General features: G+C 47.3%; 1 protein-coding gene across 1 annotated transcript; it reads left to right on the forward strand.

Annotated features, from left to right (window-relative positions):
• The first annotated feature begins 226 nt into the window (after positions 1-226).
• Positions 227-2875, forward strand: SOCS1 (suppressor of cytokine signaling 1). The gene is made up of 2 exons (XM_075436478.1): positions 227-293; positions 1810-2875. The coding sequence occupies exon 2, from the start codon at positions 1885-1887 to the stop codon at positions 2506-2508; it is 624 nt and encodes a 207-aa protein (XP_075292593.1). The 5' UTR covers positions 227-293; positions 1810-1884; the 3' UTR covers positions 2509-2875.
• Positions 2876-21040: the final 18165 nt, after the last annotated feature.

The following is a 21040-nucleotide window of genomic DNA, read 5'->3' on the forward strand; positions in this document are numbered from 1 at the left end:
GGGCCGCCCCGGGCCCGCAGCGGGGCTGGGCGGGGCGCGGCCGGGCCCCGTTCGGAAAGCGAAAGTGAAGCGGCGGCCACGTGCTTTCGGAGAAGGCCGGGGCGGGGCCGCGGGCGGCACGCGCCGCCGCCGCCTGTTAAAGAGCCGGCGGGGGGGATGCGCGGGCCCAGAGCGCCGGAGCCCGCCCGCCCGCCGCGGCCCCGCGCCGAGGATGCCCCCCCGGCCGCCCCGCGGGGCCCGCAACAGCCCCCGGCCCGGCCCGCCGCGCGCCCCGGGCGCGGACCCCGGCCCAGGTAACGGGGGGGGGGGGGAGGGCGGGTCACTGCCTCGGGGGTCCCGGCGAGCCGCGGGGACGGAGAGGGGGGTGTCTGTGTGTCTGTCTGTGTGTTCTGTTTTCCTGCTCCCTTCCCGGCTCGGCTCCAGGCGGAGCTCCGTGCCCGCCATGGAACAGCGGGAACCCCGGGGAGCCCGCTCGCCGCCCCCGTCCCGCCGCCGCTCCCCCCGGCCTGCCCTCGGGTCCTGGGGGCTGGAAGGGACCGCCCTGGCTCGATACCTGGACAGCGGGCGGTCGGAGCAAGCCCCGCGCTGCCTTCGGCCGGGAAGCTCCTCGCCGGCGGGAGGATTTCGCAGCCCCCGCGCTGTCCCCGGGGGCGACGCGACCCAGGCGAAACCCGCCATCGGCTGCGGGACTGGCCGGGACGGGAGCGCAGCGGCGGGCGTTCTCCGGAGCCCTGCGAGCACGCTACCCTGAGCCGTAAGATGGCCGAGGGGCTCCTTTCTGAGAAGGCTTCAGTGTTTCTCGACAGGCGGCTGCTGCGGGTCTGTACCGGACCGTGGGGCCGAGTCCTGGAACCCGTGCGTGCGGGGGTCCGGGCGGCCGGCGCGGCGAAGGCAGGCGGGCCACGTGCAGCGCTGCCGGTTCCTCTGAGGGAACGCGAGGGACGAGTTCAGTCCCTCGCGCCGACAGCTGCATCGATAGGAAGCCATTTAGACAAGGCCACTTAAAGTGCGTGTAATACAGAAAAAGAGACCGAGGAGTAGTGCTCGAAGGGTTCCTGGAGGTGGGTTTGTGTCAGCTGGCAAGGCCGCAGCACTGCTGTCCCGAGGGAAAGCTGGGGGGACGGGAAACTGCCTTTTATGGCTGAGCCTCAGGTTAACAGGAGGGAGGAAAGTCACTTTAGGATTAATGTGTAAACTGGCTGCCCTGCCAAGTGACACCTCCGTCGCACAACGGCACCTATTCACCTCACCCTCTTCCCCAGCCACCCAGAGACATACCCAGATGCAGAGTTTACGTCTCCTTCACCTGCTTTCTCTTTCTCACATAATGCACCAAGCAGTGGTGATGTCCGAGTTCCACCATCTCAGCTGGGACTGGGGAAGGGAAAGAGGGAGGTGCAGAGAACTTGGTAACTCGGTTGTAAAAAACCGTGTTGCTTTGTTCTCTAAAATCTTGGGAATCGGTTGGAGCGTGCACAAGAGCACCTCTCACTGAGAGGGTCCTGTCGCTTGACTAACGCTGGGTCCTCGTAAACTTCTGTGGGCTCACAGCAGGGAAACCATGTTATCCTCTGCAGCTGTTATGGATCCTTGCTAAAGATTTTTGGAGCTTTGGACTTTGCCATAGCAATAGACTTGCTAATCTTGTCTGAAAGCGAGCAGCTGTTTGCCCAGTGTAAACTGGAAAATGAATATTTTCTTACTTTATAACGGGTGCGAGGCATGTGAATGGAAGACTTGGCCATTCAGAGACTGCAGCTGCTTTTCTCCAGGGATCTCACGTTGTGTCTCTTCTCTCTGGCGTTTCAGAATAGCTGCTGGAAAGCTGCCCTGCCGTAGCCGCTGACGCTATGGAAGACCGCATCCGCTGGCCTAGGCTGTAGGATGGTAGCGCACAGCAAGGTGTCAGCAGATAATGCCGTTGCAGCAGACCCGAGACGTCTACTCGACCCTCCGGCGCGGGACCGTTTGCAGGCTCGAGGCTACCACGGCCCAGGCCGGCCCAGCGCTGTGCAGGCACAGAGCAACACACACTTCCGAACGTTCCGCTCGCAAGCGGATTTCAGTAGCATCACTCGAGCAAGCAGTCTGCTGGATGCCTGTGGCTTCTACTGGGGGCCTCTGACTGTCAGTGCCGCCCATGAGAAGCTCAAGTCGGAGCCTGAGGGCACCTTCCTCATCAGGGACAGCATGCAGAAGAACTGCTTCTTTGCCATCAGTGTTAAGACTGCAACTGGGCCCACCAGCATCCGGATAAACTTTCAGACAGGGCGTTTCAGCCTGGATGGCAGCAAGGAGACCTTTGACTGTCTTTTTAAGCTGCTGGAACATTACCTAAGCTCCCCGCGGAAGGTGCTGGTTACGCCCCTGCGCAAAGTCCGCGTGCAGCCCCTGCAGGAGCTCTGCCGGAAGAGCATCGTGAAGACTTTTGGGAGAGACAACTTAAACCAGATCCCCCTCAATCCTGTTTTAAAGGACTACCTGAAATCCTTCCCGTTTCAGATATAAGTACAGCATTAACTGTATGGGGATGTGTGAGAGATGCCTCAAGAAATCCCGTCTCCTGGGGTTTTAAACATGTTTGACAGTGAGCAAACTTATTTTTGTAGCAATTTACTGTATTTTGGGATGGAACTTGAACACTTGACTTCCTATGTTTACAAAAACTGTTTGCACAAACCTGGGGTTTTAAAACCCTGGCATAATTTTTCTGCCAAGCAGAATATTTTATTATTTTATAGTATTTTTAATGATATTAAGATAATAAACTTTATTGTGAAAGTTTTTGGAAAAAAAAAAAGCACCTCTGGTTTTAGTTTTAAAGGCTCTGGTACGTATCCTGCTGGCAAACTTCACTGCTAGTTGAGTGTGTAAGTGCAGACAACGGCCAGGTCTCCACGTGGTCATGTTCCTTGCCCTACTCAACTAGCCTGTTTTAGTGCTAGCCCAGCAGACAGGGTTCCTGCCCCCAAAACCCTAAAATAGAAAGATGCGAGTAGAAAATGTACTTGGATGAATCTGCTCAGGAATCTAGCTCTCCTCTGAATCCCTGAGAGCAGGAACAGGGTGTTAAGACCACAGCGTTGCATGGCTTTTGAAAGAGTGAATCGAACCCTTGGCTGAGCTGACTGCACCAACTCTGGCTCGCCTTATTTCTATTAAAAGCTGCAAGAAGAGGTTGCTGTCTGACACAACCAAACCATATGAATGTCAGGGGGGGAAAAATAAAACTGTCTAGAAATGCCATTCACGCACTTCACAAAGCTGTAAACACTGTATCGTTATGATGCATTGGGGGAAGGATATCTTAGTTCTCACTTTAAATTGGCATACACAACAGGGCAAAGGTACAGGCAGCTTTAGACTTCAAAAAGCTGTTTCTTGTCTTAAAGTCCTGGTGCTCTACAAGAGCATAGACTTGATATTTTAAAAGAACTTATGACTTAGCTCCATCACCAGGATCCAGAGACCGTAAGCATACAGATTTGCAGCTGTGATTTCTAGGGGCTAAACTGTATTCCAAGAAAGTTAAAGCCCATTAGACTGTTTTGCAATGCTGTTTGCAGGAAATGGGTGAAGCACCCTTTGGTTTCTGGCTGCTCATCGAATGCAGAATCGGTGCCCCACAGAGCTGTAACTGAATGACCTGAGATGCCTCGTTTGACAAAATGTCACCTGCATTATGACAAAGTGATTCTCCCCTCCCCCAAGCATTTCCTGAAATCCATGAAAAGCTGACTTTGAAGTGATTTGGTTCAGCTGGTTTTCTAAGGCGGCAGAGTCTTTCACAGAAATGGACTCTATCAGCACAGATCTACAGTGCTTACAGTAACCATAAGCAGTAAAAGAAGTAATCTTTTGAGTTTGGAAGATAAAAGGTCTCTCCCTCTACTGTAATTCACATTCCTTTTAAAGCTAAAGCCACTTTTAGGAAACACCGAATACGTGTTAGATAGCATTCCTTACTAATTTGTTTAATGTAAGTTACTCTATAAAATCAGCACTTAGGTTGTTGATGTTTCTTTGGAAGAAGTAGGTTTCCTCCTCAAACATGACTAAGGATCACTCACAGTACCCTGGACGTTGTGAAAAAGGGAAAAAGAAAGAACACACAGCAGACTCGTGTGACCCTTTACTGTGCTGCTTCCCTAAAAATCTTCTTTGGATCGGTCCTGCCTAGCAGTGTCCCATTCCTTGCCAGCCATCCCTGGCTGAGACAAGCAGACAGCACCTGCTTCATTCTGAAGCTGGAATTCGCTGCCGAATGATGTATTTTCCCACAGCAGCTGCAGGGACATAAATTGGGGAAGCAGTGAATACCATGCTATGCAGCAGAGAGGAGAGCAAAGGACTGCCTGAATGTGAATAGTTCTAAATTGGAAGGGGGGGAAGTCCTTTAGGGTGAAGGCTGCCAAACTGGTTTGCTGTCAGCAGAGATTGTTATCCCTTTCTCTGTCCTCTTTTCCCAGCCCCACACTGCAGTATCTTTTAACCCTTCGGGCCCCAAACTAGTGACTCTTGTCTTGCTGTATAAATCAGCGCGCACATGACAGCATTAGTGGTAGAACAAGCACAATGTAGCTTAGAAGATTCTCCACTACTCCTGAAAAAAACCAAAACTAGACCTAGATACAGGGTAAGGGGCTTCCCACTGAGTGGCATGGAATGAAAAGCATCAGGGCTGAGCCCATTTTGTTTTCCTCCTGGCAGAAACAAACCGATTTTCTTTCTCCCTTCTATTGCTCTAGAGTAAGTTTAGCAGAAATTATCCGTATCGTCCCCTGTGAAGTGCCTAAACCCTTTATTTTGTGTTTAATATGAAATGCAAATGTGGGATAGCTCAGAAAAAAATTTAATCAAAACCATAAATAAGGACAAGAAAGTCATAATTGCGTAGAAGGTCTCTTGAGGAAAGAGAAGAAAAAGCTGGCTTGTATTTTTGAACTATGTATCTTTTCACCTGCCTTATTCTCCTTCCCCTTCCTTCCTTTCCCTCTCTCTCACGCTCCCCAGCATACCATCCAGTGGCCAAGCAGATCCGCTTTCTAGCAGGTATTCCTAGGTTGCTCCAAAGCAACTAAGAAATCCCAACCACAGTTTGTGCGTTCACAGTGTCACTCTGAGCTGCCCTCTGCAAGGGCTAACGCAGGACTCTGAAATGTCTGCTGACCTGCATGCACTGGTTTGAGGACTCTGGCACATCTAAGGGGCACAGCAGGAGCCTCATGAAGATCTCTGTAGTGATACCAGCTGTCGAATCTCCTGTCCTCTGTTTAGTAAATTACCAGCAAGGTCAAACAGGGAATTTGCTGTACTCTGCACCTAATGCAAGGGAAACACGTATCAGTGCAGTGATTTTAATCCTCCCTGCTAAATAGTATGTGAAGAGCGATGCTTCCAGTCCCTCTCCCTCTTGCCCAGCTCTTGCCTCTGACCTTTCCCCTCCTGGCTGTGGCTAGAAAGTGAAGTAAACAGTGAATCTGGTAAAGGACTGCGGAAGAATCTGAGCCATGCTCAGGAGCAGAGCAAAGCCACGTTCTGCTGAAGAGAGTGCAGTATTTATAGTCAGTGGGGAAGGGACAGCTTTAAACTAGTGCCATTCGCAGCGTGGCTGTGCCTCCCGCCCCGACCGTGGGGGTCTGTCTCCCACCGGGAGCAGCAGGGTCCTGCTGGGACACCCCCAGCCCTGTGCCCATGCAGTGCTCCTCTGACTGTGTAGGCAGCAACACTGAGGCTCCCTCGCTTTCTTAAAGACTGAAACAGATGTCTGCTTTCAGAGGAGGTTAATTTACATACCATGCTGCAGCTGTAAAACACTTGCTAACGAACAGAGCTAATGGGACTGTAGGTGTTCAGAGAACCTGGCTGCTTTAGCTGTGAAGGGTTACCGAATGCTCAGCAGGAGCCTCTTGAATGAGAAGCATAACCTTACCCACTGCGAAGCTGTGGTCACGCTAATTCTGTTATGATTGAAGTCATTTACAAGAAGTGAGGCTGCAGCTGCAGTCAGCACTGTTGCTATTTTCAACAGTCATGAAAAGCACTGTCCCCTAGGGCAACAGGCTGGCCGTATCTAGCCATCAATACCCTTCACCCAGCCTGTGCTTAAGCCTCTGCTGAACAGTGTATCCTCCTCCCAAACCTGCAGACCCAGCACCAGCCCATTCTGTTGTGCTGGGCTGTCAGTCAGCCCCTGGCTCTCCTTCCACCCCTCCGTTCACGGTGCTGACAGCTGTGTGAGCAACGCATTTATCCATTAATTCCAGCTTTGAGACAAAGGCTGTGCAACAGCAACTTCATTCGGACTCTCCCTTGAGTTCTGCGCAATGCGTAAGCTAACAACTGCGCGTGCTGCAGGTTTCCAGCATGTCTCTCCCAGCTGCAAAGCAGTGGCGTTCCAGACTTTTCATTGCCGCTGACTTCTCTGCTGTCACACTGCTGCACAGCACTCAGATCCGGTCACCGTATTGGACTTTTTCCTCCACAGCTGTTTCCCAACATAGCAGCCAAATTTTCTACACCTGGGTCCGATTTGCCCTTTGTGTCACTGTGGAGTAACAGAAACGCAGGCCAGCAGGGAGCATAAAGAAAAGCTCAGCTTCTCCCAACCCGCTCTGGCGTGTAACCCTGCTCAAGCACGGTGAAGCAGCAAAGGCCAAGGAGTCGGAATATAAAGCCCTGACTGACAGACAGGCAAGTCAGCCACATGCCAGAAGTACTTCCCCTCTGCCTGGACCTCAGTGACACGCTTTGGATGTGGTTACTGAAGACAAGAATGATAGAGAAGATGCTTGTGCATAGGAAAGCGATTACTCCGTAGTCCTCAGCTATGAGAAGAGCAGATATTCTGAGGATGGAATAGCAGCTGAGGAGAACAAAGCAAACAGCTAACTGTGCCACAAGCCACATGTGCTCAGCTTCCTTCATTCTGCCTCTCTTGATCACATTAACAAGGCAAGCTAGGAGCACCTTTCTGTTGTCCTTTTAATCTCCGCTACAGGCCTATTTTTTGTAGTTCCCAGCCATGCAGAAGGAGGACAAAGCCAGTCATCACTCTTTAAAACTGTCCTTTTTCCTTCTGTGAATCACTAACTGCCTGGCCCACTTCTGCTCGCGAGCATAAAGGTTCATCTTCACTAACAGAGAATTTGGGTTTTTTTTTCTTCTGCGCTGCTAAATGAAATCAAGAAACTGTGAAGATCTGGTCCTTTTTTGCTGAATAAGATCCACTGGCCACTGTGCTGTGCTTCTAGGTGTGCATAATCCCTCCAGACGTGGCTGTGGAAGTAAAGTTCTGAGTGAGTAATAAAAAAGTGGAGCTTTCTTTACACGATTAGTGTGTTTTTAATCAGAGGCTTCCTACACACTTACCTATTGCCAAACATTTATTGCTTCTTTCACAGAAATACTCACTGAATGCCTCTTTCTTCCCAGTGTAATGAATTCCTTTTTAGTTCTATTCTTGTTACAGGAAGGGTTTATTTGAGATCAGTGGTTTGAACAGTCAAGACACCTAATACGTACACAGGTGAACATGTTAATGATGAGAAAGGAGAAGAACGAGCTTAGTAGCAAGTAGGAAAAATAATTAGCAAATTTTCAGAGGAGATTGTAGTAAAGGGCGGCTTTACTGTGACGAATGCTGGGACATTTAGTGGTGGTATCAGCAGAAGCACAGAACATGGGATAGGGAGGTAGCTCTAGAAGGAAGGCACAGGTGGGATCGAACCTCAAAATCTATACTTTCCATGCAGCTATAAAGCCATCCTTTAATTTGACTACAATGCTCCCAGGTTAAGTCAGGACAGAGTGAAAAGTCACCAGTGTACTGGCAGATGAACATGTTGTCGCTGTAAAGGAAGCCTCTGAATTCAGTTACCTTTATCTTAGACTGAAGATCTCAGGTAACTTCACCAATCTCTTCCGTCTTCCACAAAGTTTAAACTGAAAATAAGGTGCTTCAATGTGCTGGTCTGACAGGCAGCCCAGAGGCAGCATCAGCACTGGAGAGCCAGCAGCTGCGTGAAGTCACGGGAGCGCGGAGGAGTTCCCAGCACGGCTCCCACGGCTCCCGAATTGAAGGGCACTTTGCAAGCCACAGAGTGAATGCAGAGAGATAGAGAGGACACTGTGGAACCATTATTTCTCTTGGTAAATCTACTCTAGTCACAACATTCACACATGTTGTTGGAAAAATAAAAATATTAGCCACATTCAATCGCAGGTTTATCATATCAGAACACAGAAACAAACATCTGGAGTGAAGTCTTGGCTCCAGTGAAGATCAACTTTTCTATAGACAATACTATTAAACAACAGTGAATATCTTTTTAAAATCAAATCCAAGAGCTGAGGTTGGATCACAAAGATTCCTTACTCGATAGAGCCCCAGCTAACGCACAGGCTGAGGGTGATGTGAAACCCTAGCTACGCTGTTCAGTTTTGATACTGAAAGTGTGCAGACAAAACTGTGTGCAATTTCCTGCCCCCATTCCTTCCAGCTCTGCAGAGCATTTGCAAGTCTCCCCTGTGCCCTTCAAACTGAAACCGATAACTACGTTACTTTTTCACCCTCACCAAACTTTCCCCCAAACAACTTCCCTACAGCAGAAGCCAACGGTTACTGGAATTGGAGTCAGCTCGAACATTCAGGCTGAGATTCCAGGTATCCTCTCTGGAATTCAGACAACTTCTGGTTCCCAGAGAGAGCACTGAAAACAAAAGTGAACATAAAATATTCTCCCCAAAACGTTACAACACTGCCTTGACTAAGGCTGACAGCTTTTGCAACGCTCGGTGAAGCAGTCTCGTCTGGTTATTCCTTGAGCTGCCCGTGTGCCACCGCTGCCCAGGCAACCTGCAGAGAGCAGCAGGCGGAGCTGCTGCAGCCCACAGACTCCTGACACCGGAGCAGGACAGCCATCATCTCTAACACGACCGCTAGGATGAATTTGGGAGATACATATGCTACACAAGGAGTAAGGCTACCAGCTACTTTCTTAGCTCTCCCCGGATAAACAACTGTAAACTTCCTTGCTAGACTCTTCTGGCATGTGTTCTACATACACCATCTGTCCCGAAATAGTTCTGAGAAATGCTGCAGTGATTACCTGAGGTTTTCTGTCCCCCTCAGGCTCCCATTTGCTCTCACAAGGTAAGCTGTTCACACCAGCTACTTTAAACAGCTGACTTAGGTGCAAATCAAAAGCTTTCAGAAGCAGGCGCCTAGCTGCCAGGCAGCAACTACATCTGTAAATTAGGTGCCTAAAAGACACTGTGTGAACGCTTCCCCAGGTTTCTCCCTGGTTCCCAACAAGACCAGCTACACAAAGCGAAATGAAGTAAGCCAGGAAAGCTTTATAGGCATTAGACAGCATTTCTAGTATTACTACGTTTATAAGTATTACATAGCATTTCCTTCTGTCTAAAACAAGCTGAAACTATAGTTTAGTAGCTCAAGCCTTTTTCAGCCACGAGACAGGAATTTCCCTTTTCAAGTAGAGGGATCTTCTTTATCTAATCTCACACAGTTACTCAGTAATGATGTGATTAATGGTAAATCCATCACTGCCCTGTGACTACATGTACTATGTGTAAGTTACTGTCTTAAGCAAACACAGGTCTTTTTGTTTTGGGAAATCAGGCAGAAGGGAAAAGCAGGAAGAATTATGGCTTTGTAGGAAGAGGAGAAAATACTTGTCAGTGTGTAGAACTGGCAGCCAGTGGAAGCTCTTGCCAGACAAGGCAGTGTAACAGCACACTAGTCCAGAGCAGAAGCTACTCTTGTAGCCCACAGCTCTGCAACGTACCTTGTAGCTATCACCTGTATGTATTTGGCATGTACCGTATTTGTATAATTGTATGCAGCGCAGATAGTGCCTTGCTTAAACGTAGTAATTTCAGTCCCAGTAGTCTCAGCCCAGCATATTTGGTCATGTAATTTCCATTTCCGTACAAGAGTTTCTGGCTGCTGTCAATTTTCTCACTACAATTGCTGCACAGGAAAAGCTGGGGACCGCCTGCGCTGTGTCAATGGGGCATATGATCAACCTGCTGTTCAGTGGGATCTTGCCATTGTCGTCTTCCCTGCGGACATTAATTACAAAGGTCCAGGTGTGCAATGGCATTTACCACCAATATTGTTGATATAATTTGTCAGTTACACCAAATGATTCCTAAGTTTCCATTCAGAAAATAAAAGAAAGGTGGCAGCTGCCCTGTGAAAAGCAGTGAACTCCTTCCTGCGGTGGACAGCTGAAGCAGCCGGAGTCTAGGAGGCGGCTCAGAGATGATACGGGTGTCTGCGCACAGGGAGAGCGATTCCTGGGTTTCTCTGGCTTTCTCTAAAGCCTGGGAAGCTAGACACAGTGAGCATCTCACGGGGTGGTGCGGATGATCTCAGCTAGCTTGTTGGTCTTTAGGGCCAGACTGACTGTCATGATGGGAGTCCAGGTCAGAGGACTGGCAATTAAGGGATGCTGTTAAGCGATGGCTTTTTCAGCAGGCTGCAGTGTCATTTGTCCTTGGGAATTAAATAAGAATATCTCACCTAATTTGTGTGTTGCAGTTGTAAAGGACTCAAGCACTGGTGAGGCTTTAAACATCAGCTTTCTGCAAGAGACACACAGTTTTGAGGACTTTAAGCTTAGCACAGAACACACTGGGAACACCTGATATCTTCTAATATGCAAAGTCGAATGAGCGGCCCACTCTTGCCTTGACTCTTATGAATACAGCCCAGGAACATACTGGTCAGAGGGATTTTTTCTGGAGTCTAAATGCAAATAAAGGAGGACAGCTTTTGTTTCAGGAGCAGAGAGCGAGAAGGAGTGTGAAATAGTAGGGCCTACCGAAGCTGTAAGGCACAAAAGATGCTCCAGTTGGCCACAGAAGCACTTGGAATAGGAAAAGAAAATAGGAAAGAACAGAAATTCAGCCTTTGGGTGAAGTGCTCCTGCAATGAGGCTTAGGACTCTGAACTCCAAATGAGGAAACTACCTCCTGCCTCGTGATTCTGGAATCTTGCATTAAATGGTTTGTACAAAATATCTATTTGTAAATAGTTTGAGTGAAGCATTACAGCTCAGCCTTGTGGACAGAGCCCTTTCCAAGGCATCAGGAACCCTCTGCCAACAAATTATTCCCTATATATCATACTACTTTACCTTGTAATCTCCCCCCAGCTTTTAACTGTATGGGTAATTTAGACTGATTTTTCACAGCGCATAACAGAATGTACATCATCTTTTTTTTGACCCTTAGGCAACACTGCAAGGGTTTCAGTAACGGAGTACTCGTAAAGAGAGGTTTGGCTTTTTTTAGTTCATTATGGCCTAGGCTCTTTCTAGTACCTTTACAGCTGCCCTGCTGAAACCACAACAAATTCCATATCCTTCTGACAGTAGGATGAAAGTCTCTTGATTCAAACTCCGAGTCTATAAACGTCCCCATACCTTCACTCCCTTACCTGCGCAATGGGTATCATGCTCTAGTCCTGGAAGATTTCCTGTAATACACACACGTATTTAGGAAGAGCCTTTAACTCTGATGAATAAAAGTACAAAGGCCTAGGTATCCAGAAGTATTTGCTGATTATTTTCTCATATGTCTAAGTATTATTTCATATCTACTTTTAAGAGAAATATACCTAATGAGGAAGAAGTTGTCTATGTGAACTGCACAGCCTGTGCTGTGTATCTTTTTATTATGCTTTGGAACTAATAAAACCTAGGTAGTCTTTCTTCCTGATAAGTGTAATTCATACACTGTGTGCAAAACCGTACACAGGCTCATCGCCAAGGTGAGCACAATGACAACTTCAATCACAGATACTGAAATAGCTCAGGACTTCCAAATCTGCATTAAAAGACATGAGTGAAGAGTACAGGTGTGGCTATGTCTGTGTACTAAGTATAAAGTGAGGACTATATAGTCCAGGGCTGCCTTTCTCAACCATCCACATTACATTGTCCTTGGTCTCCTATGTATCTCATTTCCTTTATAATTCCAATACTGTTTGAAGAAGATGGTGACTGTAAAATGCAGCACATTTCACATCAGTCCAAATTACGTTTTTGAACCGGAAGCCCAAATAGGTAGGTTTTAGCAGTGACATTTCTACTGGGGAAGAATAATCTCTCCTGCCTCCTTAAAGCTTAAAATGCCACAGTTCATCTGCCAGACCTGAACTTCTGGTCGAAGTGAAGGGAAAGCTGACTGCTGCACGCAGACTGCTGTAGCTACACCGTATACAAACCACTGTCTGCTAATGTTGTGTACAAACCCAGGCGAAGCCCAAAAGCAATTGCATGTAAATGTGGAACACAACCCAAAGGCATGCTCCAAGCTGGTACAAACAGGCTTTGAGTGAATTTATGAGTGGATGCGTAATTCCGCTAGCTTGAACACCGGCCATTGGTGGAACAAAAAAAAAAAAATCACTGCTGGGCTACCTCCAAGCAAATGCCAGGTTGAACTAATGGCCAGTGGTCTTCAGGGTTTCTTACAGGGCCTAATTCAGTCTCTGGTGAAGTCAATAGAAACCAAAGTGAGCTCAGAACTAACCTTGAGAGAAAATGTTTTCTCTCTAAAGGGAAAGTCTGTGTGAAATCTGGGAAGGCTGCAGCACGTCAGAGGAGACTGGAAAGCATCCTGGAAGGCTGAGAAATTTTGGAAGGAGGTGATGCATTCGAGAGAGCCAGAGAAAAATACTGGCTTGGTTTCAAAAGAAGTGCAGAGAGGGAGTAAGAGCTGCAAGGGCATCCAGGCGGTTCTCTCCAGCTCTCTTGCCAGCTGTTATCTCTGTCACAAAAAAAGGAGTCCCAAGCACAGAACAATCACACAACTGGTTTGGAGCCTTTTCCTCCAGCACTCAGAGATCTTGCATAACCCAGCATAGGCCTAAAACTGCTCAGTGTCCACTGACAATGGTGAAGGCCCGAGCCCTTACTGAGGACTCGGAGAAGCCACTTCATTAATTGCCATACAAATTATGCTACTGCTGATCCAAATTTTTAAAGCTTGAACTTATTGCAGGTCAGTTTTAACAGCCTCTAGTGCCTGAGCTGAAATGAATGCACTCTCTTTTTTACAAGCTTAATCCACATTAAGTACACAATTTTGCAATCAAGATAATGTGCCGATTGTAGAGGAAAAGAAAGAAAAAAGGACAGGGAAGAGGCACTTATTAAACACCTCCATAAGACAGCGCCTTTTTAAATAACCATGAGCACAGTATTTATGAAACTCCCCCAGTCTGAGTCATAAAGTTTTTACGTAGCAGGCAGATTATGAAAGTCACTTGGCCTCACCAGCTATAAAACACAAAGAAGTGGTGGAAATTTAAACACTCTCTGTTGAGTTAGGTGGTCATTTATACGGTTAGATTAGAACAGCTTTGGCCAAAGTGCAGCTCAGGAAGTTCTGTAAAATAGCACCTTGCTAAATTGTTCCAGAATCTAGAGGTTTGACCTGTGGAGACCACGTGTCACCATGTCAGACCAGATTAAGGGAAAAGAAACTCCACTCAAAATAAGAATAACTACAGACTATTCACTTTTACTTTAATTGTTTGCAGGTCTTCCTTTTGCTTAGCTGCATAATGAGAAGCACAGATTTTACAGTATGTGACTCTAGCTCGACAGGCACTGGTATCCAAACACAAGAAAAAACAAATCCTTTCCTTCTAATTCAAGTCCATCCTGCTTCCCATGATTTCCTGTCCTCCAGTGCAGCTCAGTTCCTAGGAAGAGTTGCACAATACAAATATACTGCTGCTTGTGCTAACAAAATAATTGACCTGCCATGAAAAACCTGGCATAAATATTATCTCCTCTTGGTAACTGCTACAGAGCTAAATTGCATGTGGTAATGCTGTTTGCTATTAATGTTGTTTTTTAAAGAGACATAATGCTTACAGTTCCAAACAGAAAAGCCAGGGGCTTGTTCCATGCAGAGTGTACAAGAAATGGCACAGTTTACTGTAAACAACTATACCAGAACCACGGCAGTCAAAGAACCTATCTCACAGTCACAGTCCTTCAAATTTGCTGGCCAGATACAATCCTTCAGGAAATTGAAGGCTGAGAAGGGGAAAAAAGCACCATCAAACAATACTTTCTGATGTCACTGATGATGGAGGAGGGGAACCACCAGCTTCTCACTGAACTCGGTTTCTGCTGTACAAATCAATTCTGGTTTTCTGCTCTGCAAGGTTCAATATTAAAAGGTTTGAGCAGGATGAGCTAGTCAATGTTCCAAATCTGGTCCAGTTTTATTAATTTTACTGTAAGCTGAAATGAAAGAAATATCCTCATACGATCAAGCTGGAGCTCCCACTTGCAAACATTAGTCCTGCTTTCTGGCAATGCTCCAGTACGTGACCTCTGCTTCAGCCACTTTAGGAGACGGAGCTGATAACCCAGGAGCATGTCCAGGAAAAGGAATCAAGCATCTGGCGACTTAAGCGTGCATAGGAGAAGGAGTAAAGATTTAACCGTGAATAACTAAAATCCAGAAACCATTCTGGAGCAATGAGTAAATCGCAGGATTTCTCAGGCGCAGGGAGCCAGTGAAGCAGCAGGCTGCAGATCTCCCCTGCTCAGCCAGAGAGATGCACGACTGTCTGCACAGCCTCCACAGACCAAAATGCCTTCCCCTCCTCCACGGAAGCCTGTCTAGCGCAGGATCTTGGTCCCTGAGGGAGGCAACAAGGACTTGAACCAAAGCCTCTCCCAGCACTGAATCTGTTTGGAAGAAATACTCTGGTCATTAGGCTGCTGGGGGGAGAAAAAATAAATATATTTTCTGGCAAATTCAACTACTGCCTCAGGACTCTCGCGTGTGATGGTGGAATGCTGTGAAAGGACAAGACCATCCATATACCTACGACAACAATCTCCCACGAGCAAAAGCATGAAAAGGAGAACTTTTCAAGAGCTAAATACTTCAGTGAATCTCTGCTGAAGCTGGAGGAGTTTTGCTGTTGATCACAGAGGCAGCAAAAGCAGGACTAGACAGTGCGTGTACCAGGCTGACACAACAGAAATTCTCCCTCCTAGTAGTCAAGAGCCTTGATTTCCGTCGAAAGGCTTACTCACTGTGTAACGACCCATCGAGTAATGCCACCTGGCCTGCGCTAATCAGCACTGCCTGTAAAGTGCCTGCGTAGCTCTGACGGGAACAGGAACAGGACGTCAGCACCCGACAGGAAGCTCAGGTGTTCGGCGAGAAGAAAGTCAGAAGGGCTTCCTCACCGTCTCTTAGGTTCGCACACGGGCAGAAAGCGCGTGACCTAATTTAAGAAAATCAGACCGAAGATCAGGATATTAGTCTTTTATTTGCCACCTCATCAACAATAAACTTGAAAGTGGTTGCTCTTACACTCCAGCAGCTTGCCAGCACTCAGATGTTTAGAGGCTCTGTTCTGCTTTTTCGCACGTGATCTGAGTAACACTGAGATTTCTTTCCTTCGTTTTATTTTGAAAATACTGAAGGACATGGCTAAAAGCCATAGTCATATCTGGTTCATGATTTTCACATCTGATTATTAATTCTCTTGGAAAGATGATTTGCCTGGGAATAGTATTGTTTGAATGTGCTTTTGTTAGTGTTACTGAGGGTTTTTCCTTCCCTTCTTCTGTTCCTCTATTTCACGGAAAGCTCTTACTCACATAATCATAATCCTGTAATTCTTCAGTTCATATCTGCCTTCCCTAATGCACAAGGAACTTCAGGCTTAGGTATGGCCATTTGGATGACTGCTTTGCCATGACTTAAGGAAGATATTAAGCCTCCCATACTAAGGATAAGGCCCCTGCTTTGAAGTTCTTGTTTGTTAGTCCCCCACAGAAATACATCATACATTTATGCTGTTCCATGTCAACTTCTTTCTGCTCTGTGGCCTCATACGTTGCTATTGATGATCGTGCAACCAACCGAACTGTTTGTGGATCATGGAGATGATCACTGCTCCCAGCAGTGAAACAGCTTCTTCTCTCCAGGTAGCACACAGCAGTCTTGTGTCAAGACCCTTCTTCAGTGCCAGAATTTGGTGTACTGGGAGGACACGCTGTCCCATGAAGGGCACTGCTCTCTTGTCGATGCAGGAAGGGGAAGTCAGAGAGAAATTTGTGTATTATATTCCACTAGTGCCCTATAATTCTAGTAGCTGGATTTCTGACCAATACCTAGCTACCAGTTCCCAAGGAAAAGGACTCAGTTCCTCTACGTGAACAAAAAAGGCTCACAGAGAACTTTCTACAGAGGCAACACAGGGAAATCACGTCTTGCCTCTGTAGAAAGCCATGCTCTCTTCTTCTCCACCCTTCGCCCTCTCCCCACCCCAATGACACTTCAGGAGTTTATCTGCACTCACACATAATCTGTGGGATGGGAACCTCCTTTAAAAAAAACCTCTGCTGGCTTCAGAAGTCTTGTGAAACTGCTGCAAGTAAGCAAGGCAGAGGAAGGACAGAGTGACAAGGGTGGCCGTCCTGGCTCCTTTCCCCTCAAAAAGCTGGAAAATCTGCAGGTGAAGGGGACCATGTCCTCACCTGTAAGTAAGGAGAGGGGGATTTCCCCCTTCTTCCTGAGGAGCAATCTGTAAGGAAACTATCACGGCATTTCCTGATCTGTGTGTTTCCTCCTGTGAGATTTCCAGAACTGTTACACAAGTTGTGCAATCTGCCCTGTCCTTTTGGGTGGGTGGGTGGGGGCAAGTGTGGCCTTGCTGGAGCTGGCTGACAGCAAAGGGCAGGGGCAGGTAGGTTGCTTCCCCCTGTGCCTATACTGGCACGTGTAAGCAGTTATGTAGCACGGGAGGAGCTGGCTCGGAGCCAGCCTACACTGGCTCTTGGCAGGCATTCGTCATTGTAGCTTGATAATGGTCTCCACACAGCTGCCCAGCTACTGGTTGGCAAGCTTGAGTCCACCTGCCACGGACGTAACTCCTGATAGCAGGAGTCCCGGGCACCCGTATCAGCGGAAACACAGGCTGCCAGCGCCTGGAGAGAGCGAAAGGGAGGTGGTGGCTGTGGTGCAGACGGGGGCACACAGACTTGTGGTGGGCTCACGGCTCTTCCCACGTCTGCTGAGGCAATAGGAACGTACGCGGGTAACAGAGCCAAAGCAGAGGCTGCTGGAGCTGTCTGAAAGTAATGACGGAAACATTTAGCACTGGGAAAGCGGTGCCCATTCACTCATCATGATACTGCTATGTGAAATTTCCATGATTTTCCTTAAAAATGGTGATTGGATACACTTTGAAGTCCTTACATGGTAGGGAAAATGCATTTACTCATGTGAAGTGAAAAAGGGTCTCATTTCATCCAAGGAGGTATAAGGCAATTCCTTTAACCATTCACACATGGCAGATCCTGCTCCTCTCTCTACCTACACTAGACAATTTTTTCCACTTTCCTCCACATAAACACTACAGTGCCTTCAGTACGTTCCTTTAACACATACATTGCACCGAGTTGTTGATCCTCCAAACGGAAACTGATGAGCAGGTAAGAGACACTCTCTGAAAAAGCAGGCTCATCCATATGGTCTACGTAGTCCGACACTGAAGTGTTAAAGGTAACCTGAAGGACTTAGTCCAGCTAGCTTGACCCTCCACAGCATGGCCAGCATAACCTTGCTTTGAGTTTCTCGAAATCAGAATGTGTCCTCTCTTAGCACATTGGTCAAGCCTGGTAAGTAAAACCAGTTCCGATTTATATTTTGCATTCCTGAAAGTGAAATTTTTCTCAATACTTTTAGCTCTTTCCTGTGAGCCAGTATCTAGAAGGCTGCCGACTGTGTATCTCGTGTGACAGAAACAATGTAGGCAGAAGGCTGCCGACTGTGTATCTCGTGTGACAGAAACAATGTAGGCAGGGTGGTTTTTAAACAACTCAAGAGTGTGATGTCATGGACATCTGAGCCGATCCAGCAACTTCCCCCACAACTCGGCCTATCTCCTCTTCCATCCCTGCTCCCAGGCCATGGAATCTCACCTCATTCTTTACAGTGGCTCTCGGACCCTTCCAGAGCCAAGACAACTTGCTATCTTAGGGGGGAAAGTAAAAAAAAATCCAGTCATGTCACATTAAGGAGCTAAATGGCTTAAAAAAACCATATCAGAAATGTCAGAACTGGTGCAAAACAGCAGCAGCAGTATGTGGCTGGGACAGACTCGAATTTTTCAGATTTTAGGATTACCGGTTGTTCTGTTATTTTTGTTAACCTCCACACTGTTGTAATTAAGAAACACCCTTGTATATTAGAGAACAGGGAGAGCTGCTAGGATGCCCCAGCTCCTGTTTGCTTAGCAGATCTGGCGGATCAGCCACGGAGAATGCCAGTAAGGACAAACTTCTCCACCAAGACCAGAGCCACTGCACCGCTGCTGCGGGAGCCTGCTGCCGAGTTTGGCAGGATCATATGGGAAATAAAACGCCGAACTGAAAGCATGTACCAAATAGCTGAGAGGAACCACTCAGAGTCTATCAATAACGTGGCAGGTGGGATCCAAACAAACATCACTTTGCTACTTCTGTCTCAAAAAGGGAATGGCCTTACTGATATGAAAAGCTTACTGAAGAAAGAGTTGAGTGCAAAGCTTTCTTTCTGTTAATTCTCCATGAAGGATAAGTTAAGTTAAAAATTTAAATGCTAAATTTAGATTTCATTGGAACAAAAAATCCCAACCCAAAACCAACCCAAAATAGCTGTAATTAAGGCTGAATATTTATGGAGTAAAATAAAAGACTGACCAAGAGAAATAAATATGCCAGTGACTAATCTAGGAACATTGCAGCTTTACAGTGAACTGCATTAGCAAACAATTTGGAATTAAGGCCTCGGTTTTCCTTCGAATTTTTTAGGCAAAATTCCCACTGATGTTGCTGCAGAAAGTTGACAGCAATTGCAAAACCAAATTAAAAAGATACCTCAAAAGGATTTGTGTTTTTGCTAAAACATAAGAAATCCCTTTTGCACAAAAAGTAATAGAGGGGTTGGAGAAAAACAGCCTATTTCATTTGCCTAGTTACCTCCTCTGCACCAGGCCACATTTAACTTGCGATTTCACAGGCAGGGCCATCAGGTGGTGGCTTTCCAGAAACTAAGTTCTCCTCAAGGGAAGGGCTGCAGCTGAATAAGAGCCTGAGCATCTGATGCAAAGGCCTCTGGCAGTGAAGTTTCCAATGATCTGCGGAGATTCAGAACAGGAAGAAATAGCCGAGTCTTTTCTGAGCGCATGAAGAATCAAAGCCTTTCAGCCAACGGCAGGCCCATGCAGGGACTACTACAAGGCTTGGTTCAGATGGCTCAAGCACACAGAGCATCACTGGTTCAAAGCAGGCGCATAAGACAACACTGAGTTCCTGGAAAAATGGGAAGAAGAAGGAAAAAAGGAGAGGGGGAAAAAACAACAGTAACTTTTTTTACTTACTGGAATCCAAGATCATCTTCACAGAAAATGTGGCTGGTTGCTATAATCTGGAAAATGATTGTTGTAATCTGCCTGTTGGTAATTCCCTGAAAGGAAAGAGCAGGCTGTAGGCCAGTACGCTCTTACTCTTTTGCACAGGAGCTGTGAAGTCCTTTCATCTTGCTGCAGGCTACTTTTCTAAAACTTCAGCTTTCTCAGTGTTTGGAACATACCTGCGGTGAGGGAGTAGCACCTGCGAGAGGAACCCTCAGGGCAGCAGGCAGTGTCTCGCTGGAGGCTGTTCTTCCCCAGCCAGGGAAGCCGTGGGGAGGTGTGGGCTGAGGCTGGCTGCCGAGTCTGCTGTGCTTCCGTTACTCCTGGTTGGAGAAGAGAGCATAGAGTTACTGAGGGCCAGAGCGGGAACAACAGGGGCTGTGACCCCGTCCTGCTAGCTCTAACTGAGCAAAGCAACTGCTCTGTCACAGGACGGCCTGACCTCATCTCAGGGCAACTGCAACAGCCCTTGGAGGGCTGGGGCAGGGCAAATTCACTTTTTCACTGCTCTGCAATGCACCCCTGTGACACACCGAGCCCTGCTAGGATCGCAGGCGTGCCTCTGTGCTTCTGCTGGCAGCAGAGCTTGATACACCTGGGCTTGCTAAAGGTGCTCCAGACGTAGCGCACAGCGTCAAACACCTTACCGTTCCTAGGGAACATCGAAGGGATACAAGACAGGGATTTATTTGTGCCCATACGTTTGCAAAAAATGACAGTTTAATCTGTACTAGAAGCAAGTTGTGACCTACAAACCTGAAATGAAATAGGATACTACGGCACCTCAGCAAAATGTTCCTAGGCACAGTTCTGGAGAAATGACCATTCAGCTAGTGAAAATATTTTCACTGGATTTGCACAGCTGTTGTCAAATATGCTCAAAAATGTTTGAAGAGGAGCATGGCACATGCACGCTGATGTCACTTCCAGCGACACGCTCACTGCACACTTGACTGGTCCGGACAATACTGTAACACCAAAGGCTGCCAAAAAAGGTTGTTTTTGAGAGGTAGAGGAGGTCAGCTCAACGCGAGAGGTGACTGTGACTTTCAGTAAAGCACCCGTTCAGTGACCCGAGCCCGGGATGTGTTGGGCTTTTGTAGTTCAAAGGGAGCATCTCTCTGTGCACAATTGGCTTTTAACACCATCCCTCCATGTGATTAAAGAAAGCCACAAGAAAGAGGTTTCTACATTATTATCTCTTCCTGGAAAACAAACCTGACTGTTTCCCCGAAGTTTGCTGGTGCGGAATTATGCAGCTTCAAAGGCAGCCAGACGCTTTGGCTGCCCATCCACTTGCCTGCTTTGCAGTTGTCATTATCTCTGTTTTCTTTACCTGGAACTCAACAATCCCTCACTCCCCTTCCTCCTAGGTTTCAGTAACTCTTGAAAATGAAAATCGATAGCGTTCCTTTTACTCCAAGGTAGAGCCTTTCAGATAATCATGTCATACTGTGCAGCAGCAGCTGCCTGGAGCCTGCGCAGCAGAAACAGACCTTGGATGCAGTTTCCAGTAAAGCAGATGCCTTTTTCTAGCATTTCACTGCTTACTTCTAACATTGGTTTAGA

This window comes from Opisthocomus hoazin, chromosome 15 (genome assembly GCF_030867145.1).
Source record: "Opisthocomus hoazin isolate bOpiHoa1 chromosome 15, bOpiHoa1.hap1, whole genome shotgun sequence".
Taxonomy (NCBI): Eukaryota; Metazoa; Chordata; class Aves; order Opisthocomiformes; family Opisthocomidae; genus Opisthocomus; species Opisthocomus hoazin.